The following is an 18,388-nucleotide window of genomic DNA, read 5'->3' as shown; positions in this document are numbered from 1 at the left end:
TCATCAGGGGGTTTCATATCTCACTGCTCCGTCTGTTTAACCAGAGACAGGCCCTACAGGTGGAGCTCGCAGGTGGAGCTCACAGGTGGAGCTCACAGGTGGAGCCCTCAGGTGGAGCTCACAGGTGGAGCTCACAGGTGGAGCTCACAGGTGGAGCCCTCAGGTGGAGCTCGCAGGTTGAGGTCGCTGTGTAACTGTCAGATACACGTGTTGACCTGGTTTGGTCCTGGTTTGGTCCTGGTTTGGTCCTGGTTTGGTCCTGGTTTGGTCCTGGTTTAGTCCTGGTTTAGTCCTGGTTTAGTCCTGGTTTAGTCCTGGTTTGGTCCTGGTTTGGTCCTGGTTTAGTCCTGGTTTAGTCCTGGTTTAGTCCTGGTTTAGTCCTCCTCACTACTGTCCTGAGTTTGTGGTTCTTTGCTCTGTACAAGTTTCAATATGTGGCCCTCTGTGTGCAACCAGAGTGTGCTTTGTGTGTGTTCTGCTCGTGTTTTGTGTGTGTTCTGCGTGTGCTTTGTGTGTTCTGCGTGTGCTTTGTGTATGTTGCAGACAAAGAGGACACGGCTCAGACGTGTCTCATGAACAATGCATCAGGACTCAAGTTTCTGAAGGAGACAAACTGACCCTGGAACAGTTTAAAGGCGTTAAAGTCTGGAACCAAGAGCAGGAAACACACAACAGGTCACACACAACAGGTCACACACATCAGGTCACACACAACAGGTCACACACAACAGGTCACACACAACAGGAAACACACAACAGGTCACACACATCAGGTCACACACAACAGGAATCACACACAACAGGTCACACACAACAGGAAACACACAACAGGAAACACACAACAGGTCACACACAACAGGTCACACACAACAGGTCACACACAACAGGTCACACACAACAGGTCACACACAACAGGTCACACACACCCAAAGCAGTCAGCATCAACACCCAGTATCTGATGTGTCACTTATGCTCCACTTTTGTATGTAAACTCATCTGTACCACACCCCCAAAACCGGCACCTCCCAACAGAGGACCAATCAGAAACCAGCCTCACCTCAGTGTCCTTCCTGACGTCCAATCAAAGTTCAGCAGCCATCCTCCAAGCAGCGTGGAGAATACGGCGTCTCAGAACGCCAAAAACTCACTGGAAATACCTTCAGTTTCATCAGAGGAAACCAGACTGAAACCACGGCAACGGGGCCGAAACCACGGCAACAGGACCGAATCCACGGCAACAGGACCGAAACCACGGCAACAGGACCAAATCCCCGGCAACAGGACCGAAACCACGGCAACAGGACCAAATCCCCGGCAACAGGACCGAAACCACGGCAACGGGACCAAATCCCCGGCAACAGGACCGAAACCACGGCAACGGGACCGAAACCACGACAACAGGACCAAAACCATGGCAACGGGACCAAAACCACGGCAACGGGAATGAAACCAGAGCAACTTTGAAGGTTTAAGTGTGAGGCTGTAGTAAAGTCTTTGCTCTAAACTAATGCTGAGGTTTGCAAAGAAACAAGGGACCAGGAGAAAACCAGAGTTATACTTCAAACTTTTATTTTAAAGGGTCATTATTTGTTGGTGTTTATGATTTATGTTTAAGAAAATAAATGTCACAAAATATATACATTTAAAACAGATTTTATCTTCAAAACGATTAGAACATAATCTGCACATGGCATCTGATTTAAACATAACAGTGAGTCACTTAATCCCTGTATATCCTGGTTATAATCATGTATTTGAGGTTATAATCATGTATTTGAGGTTATAATCATGTATTTGAGGTTATAATCATGTATTTGAGGTTATAATCATGTTTTTGAGGTTATAATCATGTATTTGAGGTTATAATCATGTATTTGAGGTTAAATATACTTCAGAGCAGGGTCGGCTTCAGTTTAAGGCGGATGGTTTGGGCGACTGTTCCTCTGCTCCCACTGATCTCTGCACTTCACCTGAAACACAAAATCTGTTCATCTGAATGTAGTTAGTCGGAGGTGTCGGTGAGTTAGCGACGGTAGGACGTAGTTAGTCGGAGGTGTCGGTGAGTTAGTGACGGTAGGACGTGTCGGTGAGTTAGTGACGGTAGGACGTAGTTAGTCGGAGGTGTCGGTGAGTTAGAGACGGTAGGACGTAGTTAGTCGGAGGTGTCGGTGAGTTAGCGACGGTAGGACGTAGTTAGTCGGAGGTGTCGGTGAGTTAGAGACGGTAGGACGTAGTTAGTCGGAGGTGTCGGTGAGTTAGAGACGGTAGGACGTAGTTAGTCGGAGGAGTTGGTGAGTTAGTGACGGTAGGACGTAGTTAGTCGGAGGTGTCGGTGAGTTAGCGACGGTAGGACGTAGTTAGTCGGAGGTGTCGGTGAGTTAGCGACGGTAGGACGTAGTTAGTGATGGTAGGACGTAGTTAGTGATGGTAGGACGTAGTTGGAGTTACCGTTGGGGGCAGAGTAGGCGTGGCGTCGCTGAGGATCGGCGTCACACAGCTGTATATGTGAGTGTGGACGTCAGTCTGAGTCGCTCTGAAACAGACACAGAGACGTCGGCCATTTTGAACAGATTGTTTGTCCAGCTCCATGACGACTCGCTGCTGTGGGTTACATCGCACAGACACGTGCTTTTGCTTTAGATGCTCCCAAAACTCGGGCAAAATATCCACAATACGGACTTAAAACAGATTTTTGAGCATTAAAGGGGAGTATGACTAATGATAAACTACATTTCACGTTTTATAAGTTTGAGAGGAGCTGCACCGATCCAACTTTTTCAGTTCTGATGCCCGATATCAACCGATACCAGAGCAGAGACTGAAAACAGCATTTATTTCCTTTAAAACAAAAATAAGACTAAACTGGTCCCAATGTTATTTATGTCTCACGTAACTACAGAAGAGCTTTGTAGAAATGAAAGTTCAAACATCCTGAGGCTTTATACAGGGCGTCTCAAAAAAATGTACTCACACTTTAACTGTTGTGATGTTTGTGAATCCTTTGGTGTGTGTTATCTGCGTTATCTGGACAATAATGGTCATCAATCTGAACATTTGTGAACATGATTCTTCAATTACATTTGTCTTCTGTATTTGAAGCTCTTCCATTTCACTCCATGTTCATAAATAATGTTTTTCTCGTCATTCAGAGTGTGAGTATATTTTTTTGAGACACCCTGTACATCACACACATTATTACAGACATGTTCATGCTCAACCAGGAAATCGACTGGACCGATATTTAGAAGCCGACAGCAGATTTCTCTGGATCGGCGCCGATATTAGAGACCAGTATCAGATTAGTACATCCCTGTTAATCACAACCACCAGTTCATTTGGAGGCATCACTGCGACAAACGGCGCCTCAAAGCGGAGTGCTCTTTAAACATGTCACTTATTTTACCAAAGACACAAACTCATCAGCTGCAGAACTTCAGATATTCTTTAGTCAACATTCCAAAAAATATGACCTGGAAAAATCCATGTCTGAGCTGCAAAAACATCTGACATTTTTTTATATGAAGGGCTGTAAAAACCAAACCCTAAGTACAATCTGCATAATCTCTTGTATAAATGTTGATGATTGTTCACAAATGTCATTTAAAGTGTTTATGAGCTGGACACATAGTTTTTTCATTGTTTTCTTGCATAAAAGTTACTCAAAAGTACATTTGTTTTTATATTTTTCTTCTACTTAAACTGGTACTACACGTTTATTCGATGCATCAATGTAAAAATAAGGATGGATTTGTGTGAGAAAGGGCAAAAGTACAGGCTGATACCTCCTTTAACATGATTTTTATGTATGAAAACAGAAAAAAAGTGTAGGTGACAGGGATTCAGCTTTTTCAGTTCTGATACCAATGTCGATACTTTGACCTTAAGTATTTACTGATGCCTGATATCAACCAATTCCAGTGTAGGGACAGAAAAGGCACAGTTTACTTATTACACGAGAAATCCAGCTGTATATAACTTATTTATCTGACTGTTTTTTAAGATGTTTGTTCAGTATCTGCTCTGATATTTTATACCTGTATCGTGTCGGTGGAGCCCTAATCGTTTAACTTTTGCACTGGCTGATAAAATCATCAGATCCAGTATCGCCCCCTCGTGGTCTGTGTGTTTACCTGAGTGGGCTGTGGGGGGCGCTGTGTCCCGTGGATGTCACCTGAGTGGGAGGGGCCAGCAGCAGCAGAGGCGTGGAGGAGGGAGGTGGAGGAGGAGGGGGGGAGGAGCAGAACAGGTCCTCAAACTGGTCCCATGGGTCCGGCTCATCAGCAGCCACGTTGGGGGCCACGTTGGGGACCACGTTGGGGACCACGTTGGGGGCCACGTTGGGGGCCACGTTGGGGGCCACGTTGGGGACCACGTTTGTGTCCTCGTTTCTCTGTTGGTGGGTTTTCGCCCTTGTTTCCTCTTGACTCTGGGTCGGAGCTTTACTTTGGGCCAAGGTTGAACCGGAGCAGACTACACCCCCCAGAGTCCTGGTCTTCGTGTGATGAAGAGCGTTCAGGGCCTCGCTCCTCCACCTGGGGCCGCCGTGGTCCACCTCAGCTCTCGTTTCGGTTTCACACATGTTTAATCCTTTGTTCAGCTGTGAGGGGGCTGTTGGGGTTGGATCAGTGTCGTCAGATGAAGCTAATCTGGATTCAGTTTGAGTTTTTGACCCAAAGCCTGAATTTAAATCTTTGTCCCGTTTCTCTGAAGCGTCTGTAAGCTCCTCGTCCCTCGTAGGACCTAATAATGTCTCGTCTTTGGGACCTGTGAAAAGTTTACCACTGTCTAATGCTACACTTGGCGCTCGCTCCACGGGAAAGTTACTGACTAGAGCTTTTATCCTCAGACGATGTGCGTTCGGGGCATCCGGGTTACTTTTGGAGGCTTTAGGGAGGTTGCTCGGCTGTGGAAGTGACTGCAGCATGATCTTGGACAGACTGTGAGAGGGAGCGGACATTTTGAAGCTGTTGAAATCTATATTTGTGGCCTGTTTTGAGATGGAAGCCTCCAGACTCGGGTTGAGCTTTGGTTTGGAGATGTTCTCAGACACGGCTGGGTGTTTTGCCATACAGCTCTCCAGCGTCTGACTCGACTTTGAGATCCTGTCCTCGTTACTGTCGGCTGCAGGTGGAGCTTCTTCTCGTGCATCTCCTGTTCTTTTTGCAGTTTGAGGCACGGTTAACGTCGAATGGCTTCTCTCCGGGTCAAACATGAAGTCTGACACCAGCTGTTCTCCGGTTCCTCTGAGCACTTTGGAGCTGGCGTTTAGGTTCTGAGGCTCTGGTTTCTTCTTCACAAACCTCTGGCTCTGCTCTGGGTGTGCAGCTTTAAGAGCTTTGGAGCTTAGACTCACTTTAGCTGGATCTTTCGCGTTGTCATGTTTGGTTTCAGGCGAAGGCGCTCGGCTGGCTTTAGCTTTGACACCTGGGTTGCTGGTGGACGTTTTTGCTGTGTCTTGAGTGTCCTTGGGTTTTACAGCTTTAGTTTTGGTTCCTGTGGTCTTCGTCGGTTTGGTGGTGGTTTCCGGAGCGGTCAGATTGGCTTTTGGGAGCTTGGCCTGTCTCACGGCTCTGGTCTTGTCATCGTTCGGCTCTTTCTCCTTTTTGGTTCGTAGTTTTTCGTCCACGTTTTCAGGGAGTTTGTGTCTTTTCTCTTTCTCCTCTGGCTCCTCTTTGGTGTGACCCATGGTGCTTTTGGGGATTTTGGGCAGAGTGGAGTTCTCCCTGTGGTCCTTTTGGATCTTTGCATTAAGTTCGTCTGAAAACCTGCGAAGACAAAGACTAAATGTTAAACCACGATTATTACCAAAAAAGTTCCATCTCTTTGCAACTTGAGACATAAACAATCCAGTGTTTTATTTCATTCTAAATCTAGGACTAAAAACAGCGTCACCCTTTGATATAATTCAGTTGCTCATGTTTGTACTGTCTGTGTCACGTTTGGACCAATGATGTCACATTTAACCACCCGTTCAAACCTGACACGACCGAACCCGACACGACCGAACCCGACACGACCGAACCCGACACGACCGAACCCGACACGATCGAACCCGACACGACCGAACCCGACACGATCGAACCTGACATGAACCTGGCTGTACCTGACAGGGTCGTACCTGACGTTGAAGGAGTCGTGGGTAAAGAAGTCGTGCTCGAGCAGCTCTGAACACTCAGGCCTCTGCTCCGGCGCCATCTGGAGGCAGCTCTAAGCAGAAGAAAGAATCAGACTTTATTCAGACTACACCAGGTCTAAACCAGGTCTAAACCTGGTCTAAACCAGGTCTAAACCAGGTCTAAACCAGGTCTAAACCAGGTCTAAACCAGGTCTAAACCGGGTCCAAACCGGGTCTAAACCAGGTCCAAACCAGGTCCAAACCAGGTCTAAACCAGGTCTAAACCAGGTCTAAACCAGGTCTAAACCAGGGCTCGGGTGCGGGGCGGCTGTACCTGGGCCAGGCTGAGTGTCGTGGGGAGGAGGGAGGGGAAGCGCTGCTGTAATGTGATTGGTCCAGAGCACTGAGGCAGACGCACTCCAGAGAACAGAGGGTTTGAGTGGAACAACTGCTGATGGTGAGACGTCAGGTCTCCTGTAACAGAACCAGGGACAGGACAGAGTGACAGAGCAGAGGGACAGAGCAGAGGGACAGGGCAGAGGGATAGAGCGGGCTAACTTATGACTGTAATGTTATTTGAGATGGACACAGAGATGGACACAGAGACGGTCAGCTCTTTATGGTCAAATTGTATTAAAACAAAGTGCAGATTAAAGTCCATCTAAAGAGCGTCAGACAGAGGAATGCCCCCAGTTAGCATCACACCTCTAGGGAATAACAGTAACACCAGTAACATCAGCTGCAAAGTATCTGTTTATGTCACCGATGAGATAACCCTAAAGCAGGATGTCCCACCAACTCTCAAACACCCTGAAAAATGATCGTTAGGGTTACCCTGGTTACCGTGGTTACTGTGGTTACCCTGGTTACCGTTTCCATGACATGTCTCTGTATTCTCTCACCGAAACAGCGCACAATGTGGTGGATCTGGTCCAGGTCTGACTCTCCGGGGAACAGGGGCTGACTGGTGAGCATCTCCAACAGCAGACAACCCACGGCCCACACGTCCACAGGCCTGAGAGGTCAAAGGTCAGAGAGCACAGGTCACGTACTTCACAGCCCGTCATACGTGCACGCTCAAGAATTTTAACGGCGCAAATTGACTTGACACTTACTTTCCGTAGTGCGTGTCTCCCACCAGTAGCTCGGGGGGGCGGTACCAGCGCGTGGCCACATAGTCGGTGTAAGCTCCGCCCTCCGACACAGACACGGTGCGAGCGAAGCCAAAGTCGCACAGTTTGACCACACCCCCCTGAGAAATGAGGATGTTCTCGGGCTTTATGTCGCGATGGATGACCTGCAAGAACACAAACACAAACATACAACACACACGTCTAGAGACACGAACATACAACACACACGTCTACAGAGACACGAACATACAACACACACGTCTACAGAGACACAAACATACAACACACACGTCTACAGAGACACAAACATACAACACACACGTCTACAGAGACACACAAACATACAACACACACGTCTACAGAGACACGAACATACAACACACACGTCTACAGAGACACAAACATACAACACACACGTCTACAGAGACACAAACATACAACACACACGTCTACAGAGACACACAAACATACAACACACACGTCTACAGAGACACAAACATACAACACACACGTCTACAGAGACACAAACATACTACATATGAGTGTAGTTTTACATGTATAAAGAGGTGTATATGAGTGTAGTTTTACATGTATAAAGAGGTGTATATGAGTGTAGTTTTACATGTATAAAGAGGTGTATATGAGTGTAGTTTTACATGTATAGAGTGGTGTATACGAGTGTAGTTTACGTTGTGCTGGTGGCAGAAGGCAGTCGCTCTCAGGATCTGGTACAGGTATTGTCGACAGGTGTGTAGCTCTAGACCCTGAGGTTTCTGCTCCAGCTCGTCCAGAAGAGTCCTCTCCACAAACTCAAAGACCAGGTACCAGCGCCGCCGCCTCTTCCACACCTCCAGAAGGTTCACTAGGTTATCATGACGCAGGTGCTGCCAACAAGAGAACAGGGTACTCCACATTCAGACCGACGGGTGCTCCACATTCAGACAGACGGGTGCTCCACACTCAGACCGACGGGTACTCCACACTCAGACCGACGGGTACTCCACACTCAGACCGACGGGTACTCCACACTCAGACCGACGGGTACTCCACACTCAGACCGACGGGTACTCCACACTCAGACCGACGGGTACTCCACACTCAGACCGACGGGTACTCCACACTCAGACCGACGGGTACTCCACACTCAGACCGACGGGTACTCCACACTCAGACCGACGGGTACTCCACACTCAGACCGACGGGTACTCCACACTCAGACCGACGGGTACTCCACACTCAGACCGACGGGTACTCCACACTCAGACCGACGGGTACTCCACACTCAGACCGACGGGTACTCCACACTCAGACCGACGGGTACTCCACACTCAGACCGACGGGTACTCCACACTCAGACCGACGGGTACTCCACACTCAGACCGACGGGTACTCCACACTCGGACCGACGGGTACTCCACACTCAGACAGACGGGGTCGGGTAGAGTGGGTGGCTGAGGCAGAACTATGGGCAACACAACAGACTAAATGTGTATCTGTGTTTTTGGCCTAATCTTTGTCCATGGAGATATTTTTTTAGCTCAAATCAGGTTCACACTGTGCAGAGCGTAGCTAGCCCTTTAGCTAACGATATGGGAGCGATAAATGACACTTCAGCTCGTCCAACAACCATTAATCTGCTCACACAGACTCAGAAACGTGTTCTTAAAGAGCCTCCTTAGTCACTTCTGTTCTTTGAATTTGTTCCATTTGTGCCAATAAGCTACGCTCTTTGTGTTACAGAAAACCCTTTGCTGGGCACTACGTGGATTGTTTTATAATCCAAATCCATGCACTAAACCAGCATCGGTACAAAGGTAAATCAGGATTCTGTGCTCATTATATTGGACACTAACATGTGGTTTAACTGTCAGAGTCTACCTTAAGGAAAGTTCAGCTGTGATAAACAGATCTGCAGGGGCCTGTGGTTTACCTCTCCACTCGGTTCTTGTTTCAGAGTCAGGTACAAACTAAATATTGAGCATAGTTTAGGATTTTTATATTGATTATTAAGCTATAGCAGCTCTGTGACATTTTAGATTTAGTGTTTGAGCTTTTAATAATAATAATAATAATAATACTGAAGTCTTATACGGTGCTTTTCCAGACACTCAAAATCACTTTATAGTTTTGTGCATTCTTCATTGACTCATACTCGAGGTAGTGACATTATCATAGCCACAGCTGTCCTGGGACAGACTGCCAGAAGCGAGGCTGCCATGGTCTCCCCAGCAGTCTCCCATTGGACCTGCCTATTTTAGATCCTAATATTTGAGATCAGGCTTTGACAAGGAGGTTTGGCCAAAACTTGCTGCTAACTCTAAAAATAAAGAATGTCGTGATGTCATCTGCGTAACCTCTGCACGTTGTACGTCCGTGCACTGAACAGCTGCAGGGACAGCGTTGTCATGGCGACCACATAAACAGCGTCTCACCCGCAGCAGCCTGACCTCCCTCTGAGCGATCTTCTTCACCGTTTTATCTTCGTCCGAATCCAGAAACTTCTTGATGGCGACGAGACGGCCGCTCTCCCTGTGACGACACTTCAGCACGGCGCCGTAACTGCCCTCGCCAACCAGGCCCAGCGACTCGTACCGCTCCATGGAGACGGGAGGGGGAGGGGACAGTGGGGTTTGGGAGGAGGCGGAGAAGGAGGGACAGGTAAGGGGAGAACAAACAACCTGAAAAACATAAGACAGAACTCAAGATTAAATCAGTCCAACTTCTGGAGCCAGGTGAATATGGACATGACAGACAGAACAGTCATGTGTCGGGCTCAGTGTTTATACTGTGTGTCTCTGCGCCGGTGGGACATTAGGCGCAGTATCAGTGTGGGGGGTGTGAGTGTTTGTCCTCTGATCTGAACACAGCAAAAGACAAAGTTTAAATCTGTCACTGGACAAATCGTTGTAGGAGTGAAGACGTTTGACACGTTTAAACTTCGTCTTTTGCTGTAGATCAGACCAGGACGACTGAGGGATCACACAGACTCTGATCTGAAGGTTGGTGGTTCGAATCCCCACTCTCGTCGTAAACATTATTGGTTCCACTGACTCACAGGTTGGTGGTGTGATTCCAGCTCCCACAGATGAATGCTGTCATTGTGTCTTTGGGCAAGACACTTAACCCCCCTCGCCCCAGAGTCTGTGTGCACTGTGTGTGAATGTGTGTGTGAATGTGTGTGTGAATGTGTGTGTAGTTCCATGATGTAATGAGCTCTGTATAAAAATGTGATTACTGTGTGTTTTTCTTGCACCTGTTTTTATGTTTTTCACTTGTTCTGTGCAGTTTTGAAAAGCGCTCATGAATAAGATGCATTATTATAATTAACAATAATTTGTTACGATATAATTATTTATCGTCTGGATTTACTTTACTCAAATAGAGGTCGCTAGGAGAAAAAGGTTGGGAAACATTGAGCGGATGTGCCAAACGCTCAGAGATCAAATCAGAGCAAAAATAATGTAAAACAGAACAAAAGAGCCCTGAATCAACAAGCTGCTGGGTCACTACCACAGTCTGTATATACAAATGGACAGAGCTAACATGGTGCACTTCCTGCTCCACCGACTCTGGCTCCAGTTCACTTTCTGTGTAAAAACAGCGCCCCCTGTGTCTGTACCTGCTGCTGTCAGACTCATTCTGGTCTTAAATGTTCATATTAACCCTCTACATGATCCTGGGGTTTTTATTTCACTATTGTATCTGTAAATAAAGATATGAACATTAATAACAGACAAATCAGGCGTCTTTCCCCGAGGTCGCTCCTAATACTACTAGCTACTAATACTCAGAATGTCAGAATTCCAAATATGGAACTCCGCTGCTTCATCCACTTCTTTACAGTCTGTTAGGACTTCTTTGCACTTTTTATTTACATGTGTAGACCTGGTGAAAATGTGAAGTCTGGAGCATGAAACAAGAAAAACCACTGTTGTGCATGTGTTAGCTTAAACTGCACGATCTGTCCATACTGTTACAGCTGAATGGTAGTTAAGAGGCATCGCGTTTAGCATTTCCAGATACAGTGGTGTCGGGGGCAAATGTATTCAAGCCAGTAAAAAAGTACAAAAGTAAAAGTACTGAAGTAAACATTTTAGATCCTATATTACACAAAACTGACTCTTGTGAGCTTTAAGTCATGTTCTAAAGCCGTTTCCTCCTCAAAAACAGACCTGGAGTTGTGTTTTGTTTCATGTAACACTTTATTATTAGTCTGTAACCTCTCCAAAGCTCAAAATGCTCTGTTCCACCTTGTGATGTCATGAAGTGGTAGTTTTCATGTTAACAGCTCCTTTTACCTTTAGTTCAATCGAGATAAGTGACAACTCCAGATTTGAAATGATCCAGATGATTCTAGTGAAGGTGGAGTTTAAAAACACAGTGGAGCACTTCCTGTATTGCCACATGATGACATCACAAGGTGGAACAGAGTGTTTTCAACTTGGGAGAAAGACTCAGCCTAAATATTGTAGTGTTCTGGTGCAAGGAATTTCTTTTTCTATTGTAAGCCATAACCCATACCAAAACAACAGCAAGACAACAGCAAAACAACAAGACAACAGAAAAACAACAGCAAAACAACAGCAAGACAAAAGCAAGACAACAGCAAAACAACAAGACAACAGCAAGACAACAGAAAAACAACAGCAAGACAAAAGCAAAACAACAGCAAGACAAAAGCAAGACAAGAGCAAAACAACTACAGCCACAATTCTCCCAAACAGACAACTGACCAACAGAACCTTCACATCAACTTGGCAGAGCGACCAAGTGTCACATACAAAAACATTAACAACAACATAAACAGTCACAAAAACAACACAAGAGTCAACTCTGAACTCCACTCAGATCATTACAATCTGCACATGTGTGTGTTAAACATGTGAGAATGAAACAAAACACAACTCCAGGTCTGATGTGTTTAATGTTTCCTCATGTCAGACACATGTGGCCCCTTTAAAGTGCAGGTCTAAAGCCTGTCACAGTAACCACACACAGAATATGTGTACACAACATTTACAGTCCACGGTCAGAGGGTTTAACAGAGGGACTGTCCCGTAACCAGAGAGTCTCAGGTCAAAGTCTCTAATGCCCCGAGTTAAACTCACCTCCTCCCGGGTCTGGAGCCTGTCCCCCGGGTCTGGAGCCTGTCCCCCGGGTCTGGAGCCTGTCCCCCGGGTCTGGAGCCTGTCCCCCGGGTCTGGAGCCTGTCCCCCGGGTCTGGAGCCTGTCCCCCGGGTCTGGAGCCTGTCCCCCGGGTCTGGAGCCTGTCCCCCGGGTCTGGAGCCTGTCCCTGGTCCGTGGTGTGTGTCCTGGTCCGTGGTGTGTGTCCTGGTCCGTGGTGTGTGTCCTGGTCCGTGGTGTGTGTCCTGGTCCGTGGTGTGTGTCCTGGTGGGAGCTGCGGTGTGTCACCGGACACCGCCTCCGCCTCTGTCACTACAGCGCGCGTTTCCATGGAGACCGCCCCACTGTGCTAAAGGCTAACAGCTAAAGGCTAACGGCTAAAGGCTAACGGCTAAAGGCTAACGGCTAAAGGCTAACGGCTAAAGGCTAACGGCTAAACTGCTCAGGCTGTCGGTTTCAGATGACATTAGCACATTCTACAGTATTTAACACAGATGGTAGTGAATATTGTTAAAAAGCTGATTTGTGTTATGAGTTTTTTGAGTCAACAATAAAAAAACATTTAGTAATTTACCTTTTGGACATTTCACTGCAAATACAATGTACAATGACATCGAGCTCCCCCTTGAACTTCCGCCTTATCGAGGTGGAGTCTGAATGATCCTGGGGACTCTGTTGTCCAGGTCCTGGATGTGGTCTCCCGTGACAGGTCCCACGTGACGGGTCAGACTAAGAGCAGTTACCCTATGATGGAAAATAGAACCAGGATGGTGACGTGGCCCGGCATGGCGGGGCCCCACCCTGGAGCCGGGCCCGGGGTTGGAGCTCGAATGCGAGCGCCTGGTGGCCGGGCCTTTGCCCACGGGGCTCGGCCGGGCTCATCCCAAAAGGACGACGTGGGTCCGCCCTCCTGTGGGCTCACCGCCCGCAGAGGGTCTCATAGGGGCCGGGTGCGTAGAGGACTGGGCAGTGGTCAAGGTGTCGATGACCCGGTCCACGGACACAGCATCTGCCTGTAGCACGTGGACCGTCACCGGGGGCAGGAGCCCGAGCTCGTGCAGGAGGTTGAGGTCTACTCGGCCTCACCTCCAGCACAGTTTGGGCTCTGGAACCAACTCGCCTTGAGAGGGACTGGACCCTCCACTTCTCTGGCGTTGCCAGACGAGTTTAAGCCTTTACCAGAAGAGTTCTGGTGAGTTTTATGTTACATTTTGTCTGATTTTGTAAGGTGCATTTTGCCATCGTTAAATCAGGTCATTTAGAGCATTTAAAGTCGCTGAAGACAACAGAAAACTGCATATTTGTGTTGACTGTAGTTTTATTTGATACTGTTCAAGCCTCACTGTATTTTATTTATTTATTTTGTGTATATTTCAGGTGAAACGTGTTAAATTGTAGTCGTGCGGAGCAGCCGCCATTTTGAGTTTTCATAAAGTCACGTAGCCACGTCAGGCGCTTCATTTACAGGAGATTTATTTTTACTAAATGGACTAAAATGATTTTGTTCGTGGTCTGTCCTGCAGGTCAGGGTTTGTTCTCAGGAGAAGTTGGGAGAAGGTTCTGGACTCTGACCTTCCCACTGAGCTGCAGAGGAGCCTACACAGGGAGACAAAGGCCTACAGCCCCACGTGGTCCTGTGTCCACAGAGACAAACTCACGGCCAAGGCTGAGGTGGGACAAAGACACTTTTTACTCTGTGGATCTCAGAGACATTAAAGCAGAACTTGAACCAACGGGACACACTGCTGAAGGACATTTAGAAAATGTTTTCATTTTGCTTCAATTTTATTTGGATTAATGACAATTTTGTAAAATATAAAGGGGCACGTGGCGTAAAGTTAAAACTGATTTGAAAAGTGCACAGGGTGAATACACAGAACTTAAAACAGAGCTTAAACATAAGATTAACAAAATTATATTCACAACTAAAACCCTCTAAATGAATAACTGATCGTCTTAAAGAAAAACATTGAAATAAAGAAAAAACTAACTAAAACCAAACTTTCATTCAAACTTAAACTGGAAAGTAAAGACTGAAACAATATAAAAGGATGTTTTAAAAGTGCCTTATACAAATTAAGTGACAGTAATTTATTACATGTTTGTTAACTGTTTCCCGCCTTTTCCATTTAAAGTGAACTTGACTCTGGCTCTTTTTACATTTCATTTGCTCCTTCAAACCTATAACTGGTCCAGTGGCGTGTTTCCTCGGCCTAATCGCATCGGTGCTGCACAGGACTAACAGGACTACCTGCCCTGTCATATCAGCTCCCCCTGAATATCTTCAGACCTACTGTGTCAGCTGACCTACAATCCTACTCTAAGTCCTGTTATAGTCATGGTCTTGATCTGGTCCTGGTCCTGGTCCTGGTCAAAAGTCAGAGCAAAGAACTTGCCTTGGGCAGAGAGGAGAAACAGAGCAGTGAGAATAATAAATATAACAATAATAATAAATATAAAGTCAATGAGAAAATGAAATGGTGCAAATGCAGAGACTGACGGTGGGACATCTGGACACAGACACACTGGACATCGCTCCTCACGAGTTTAGTTTAGTCACAGTTTTAAAATGTGAACATTCTGACGAATATTATGGTAAAAAAAAACATCAGATTATTGTGATACTTAGTTTTAGCAAGAAAAACCACAAACGCTGAACAGATAAGAATGTGTTAAAAACAAACTCAAACACGTCAGAGTGCTGGTCTAGTCCTGGTTCAGTCCTGGTTCAGTCCTGGTTCAGTCCTGGTTCAGTCCTGGTTCAGTCCTGGTTCAGTCCTGGTTCAGTCCTGGTTCAGTCCTGGTTCAGTCCTGGTTCAGTCCTGGTTCAGTCCTGGTTCAGTCCTGGTTCAGTCCTGGTTCAGTCCTGGTTCAGTCCTGGTTCAGTCCTGGTTCAGTCCTGGTTCAGTCCTGGTTCAGTCCTGGTTCAGTCCTGGTTCAGTCCTGGTTCAGTCCTGGTTCACTTGTTCCTAAATACGTGAGAATCTCCCTGTAGTTTGTCCTATTGGCTCAGAGCGGTGATGTCACAGCCCTGTGTGTGTCCTATTGGCTCAGAGCGGTGATGTCACACATGTGTGTCCACAGACTCGGTGCGTCTGGTCTCGGGGCCCAGTCTGTGCTCAGGATCAGTGCAGATCTGGGACCAGTCCTGGACCTGGGTCTGTGAAGGGGCCTTGGACCAGCAGGGGGCAGAGGTGCTGTGCAGGGAGCTGGGCTGTGGGGCTCCTTCTCTCCTCCAGGGGGCGCTCTCTCCTCTGAGGCAGACGTTCCACTGTGAGGGCCATGAGTCTGCTCTGATGGACTGTCCCCGCTCCGGCTCAGAGACCTGCTCCTCTGGAGCCGCTGTCAACCTCACCTGCTCAGGTAAAGGGGCGTGGCCTCATGGCTCAGGTAAAGGGGCGTGGCCTCATGGCTCAGGTAAAGGGGCGTGGCCTCATGGCTCAGGTAAAGGGGCGGGGCCTCATGGCTCAGGTAAAGGGGCGGGGCCTCATGGCTCAGGTAAAGGGGCGGGGCCTCATGGCTCAGGTAAAGGGGCGGGGCTCACTCTGTCTCTTGTCTGTTCAGAGCCGCTCAGGCTGGTGGGAGGGGCCAGTCGTTGTGCTGGGACTGTGGAGGTGAAACACAGAGGAGAGTGGAGACGAGTGAATGAGCCACATATGTCCAATGGCCCCTGGGTCCTGGAGGACACAGCTGCTGTGTGCAGAGACCTGGACTGTGGCTCTGCTGTTTATGGAGAAGAGAGAGATGATTTTCCAGAGTCCAGTGTGGTTGGTCTCTGCTGACTGTGTGAAGAAGAAGTCTGCAGTGAGAGAATGTGTCGATGGTTCAGACTCTTCCTCTTCCTTGGGTGTGGAGGTGGTGTGCTCAGGTAAAAGTCTGATCTCACATTTTTATGTTTCTCAGGTGTTTTTTTCTAGTTGCTCCAGGGAACTGTCAGGTGTAAAATGTGTGATGTTCACTCCTCTGTGTCACACACACTCCTCTCCACAGACTGAACTGTCCAATCATCTCTCTCCACAGACTGAACTGTCCAATCATCTCTCTCCACAGACTGAACTGTCCAATCATCTCTCTCCACAGACTTACTGAATCGTCCGGTCATCTCTCTGTCTGTGTCTGACGGGGCTTCCCAGGCCCGGCCACAGGGGGTCCGGGTGCTGCTGGGGTCAAAGTTCAGGGTCAAATGCTCTGTGGAGCCACAGTACCCGGGAGGCTCCTTCCAGCTCCTCTCTCCCACTGCCCCCCTCGGTCAGAACCACACCCTGCCCGCTGTCAATCACTCCGCACACTTCCTGTTCTCTGACACTGGCTCCGCCCACAAAGGAAACTACACCTGTGTTTACCACCTGCATGTGTTCAACCACAACTTCTCCTCTCAGAGCCCCAGCCTCCAGCTCTCTCTGGGAGGTACGTCCAGCAACAGCCTCATGTGAGGGTCAGGGGTCACACAGGGTCATGTGAGGGTCACACAGGGTCATGTGAGGGTCACACAGGGTCATGTGAGGGTCAAGAGTCACACAGGGTCATGTGAGGGTCACACAGGGTCATGTGAGGGTCTTGGTCATGGTCCTGGTTCTGGCCTTTGTCTTGGTTCTGATCTTGATTCTGGTCTTTGTCCTATTTCTGGTCTTGGTCCTGGTCCTTGTCCTGGTCCTGGTCCTTGTCCTGGTCTTGGTCTGGACTGACCTGGGTCTTTTGTGTTGCAGCTCCAGTCTCAGACCTGATCATCAGAGTCCTGCTCATTCTACTGTTGAAGCTCCTCTACATCCTTCCAATGTACTACTACTACTGCAAGGTACTGCACCTTTAGACCCGGGGTAGACCTGGTTTAGACCCGGGGTAGACCTGGTTTAGACCCGGGGTAGACCTGGTTTAGACCCGGGGTAGACCTGGTTTAGACCCGGGGTAGACCTGGTTTAGACCCGGGGTAGACCTGGTTTAGACCCGGGGTAGACCTGGTTTAGACCCGGGGTAGACCTGGTTTAGACCCTGGTTTAGACCCTGGTTTAGACCTGGTTTGTGGACTTAGTTTAAGGTCTGGTTTATATGGTCTTTGTTTTGTGACCTATGGATGAATTGTTTCCTGATGTTTCAGGTCCGGGCCAGAGGGGGCGCTAGAGACAGGACCTCAGAAGACCTGGACTTAGACCAGGTCAGATCCACTTGAGACCTGGACTGGCAGTTTGTGAAGAAAAGATGAAAAATGTGTTAATAATGACAGGAAGTAGAGAGTTCTATTTGGACTTTGACAGAGTTCTCCCACACTGAGGACGTCGCACTGAGGACGTCGCACTGAGGACGTCGCACTGAGGACGTCGCACTGAGGACGTCGCACTGAGGACGTCGCACTGAGGACGTCGCACTGAGGACGTCGCACTGAGGACGTCGCACTGAGGACGTCGCACTGAGGACGTCGCACTGAAGACGTCGCACTGAGGACGTCACACTGGGAGAACTCTGTCAAAGTCTGGCACCAATTACACAAGAAACACATTTTTCTGACAGTTTAAACATGACTCCAACAAAATAACTGTTTTATTACATTTTTATTTGTCAAATATTAATCTCTGACATTAGAGGAGTTTTGGGTTAGTGTACTACATGGTTGCTAGGTAACAGTAATGGAATTTCCTCGTGTGATGTGATGATCTCCAACCAAGAAGTACAATTTTAAAACCTAAAAAAAAAAACAATCCCAAACTGGGATTTAATTTTTCTAAAATTTCACAATCGTAACTTTGTTTTAGTTACACTCTAGTGTCAGTTACACTTTTTATAACCAGTATCTTTTGTCTGTGTTTATTTTGGTATAATGTACTTTTGCTGATGTTTGATAAACTGTTTGAATCCTCATGTTTTTAGAGACTCTTTTGTGTATTTAAACTTGTGTCCTGGAGTTACTCTGGTACTTTGGTTAAACGGCCTGGTACGTGTGTGTTCCATAGAGATATTACATATGCATGTGTCCATATTATCCTTATAACTCCATGAATAAGAATAACTCCAATATGTTTAT

The 18,388-nt window shown here is 47.5% G+C and overlaps 1 protein-coding gene across 1 annotated transcript; it reads right to left on the bottom strand.

The window, feature by feature from the left end:
• Positions 1–1,554: 1,554 nt before the first annotated feature.
• Positions 1,555–13,037, bottom strand: LOC129457114 (cyclin-dependent kinase-like 3). Its single transcript, XM_055229125.1, has 10 exons — positions 12,947–13,037; positions 9,681–9,926; positions 7,938–8,132; positions 7,231–7,412; positions 7,018–7,130; positions 6,450–6,589; positions 6,119–6,207; positions 4,131–5,765; positions 2,449–2,533; positions 1,555–1,970 (listed from the first exon to the last, which is right to left on the bottom strand). The coding sequence occupies exons 2-10, from the start codon at positions 9,846–9,848 to the stop codon at positions 1,914–1,916; spliced, it is 2,664 nt and encodes an 887-aa protein (XP_055085100.1). The 5' UTR covers positions 9,849–9,926; positions 12,947–13,037; the 3' UTR covers positions 1,555–1,913.
• Between the last annotated feature and the right edge of the window lie 5,351 nt (positions 13,038–18,388).

The sequence above is a fragment of the Periophthalmus magnuspinnatus genome, chromosome 18 (genome assembly GCF_009829125.3).
Source record: "Periophthalmus magnuspinnatus isolate fPerMag1 chromosome 18, fPerMag1.2.pri, whole genome shotgun sequence".
Lineage (NCBI taxonomy): Eukaryota > Metazoa > Chordata > Actinopteri > Gobiiformes > Gobiidae > Periophthalmus > Periophthalmus magnuspinnatus.
Note: the sequence above shows the minus strand (reverse complement) of the source record. Positions and strands in the feature narration are given on the sequence as shown.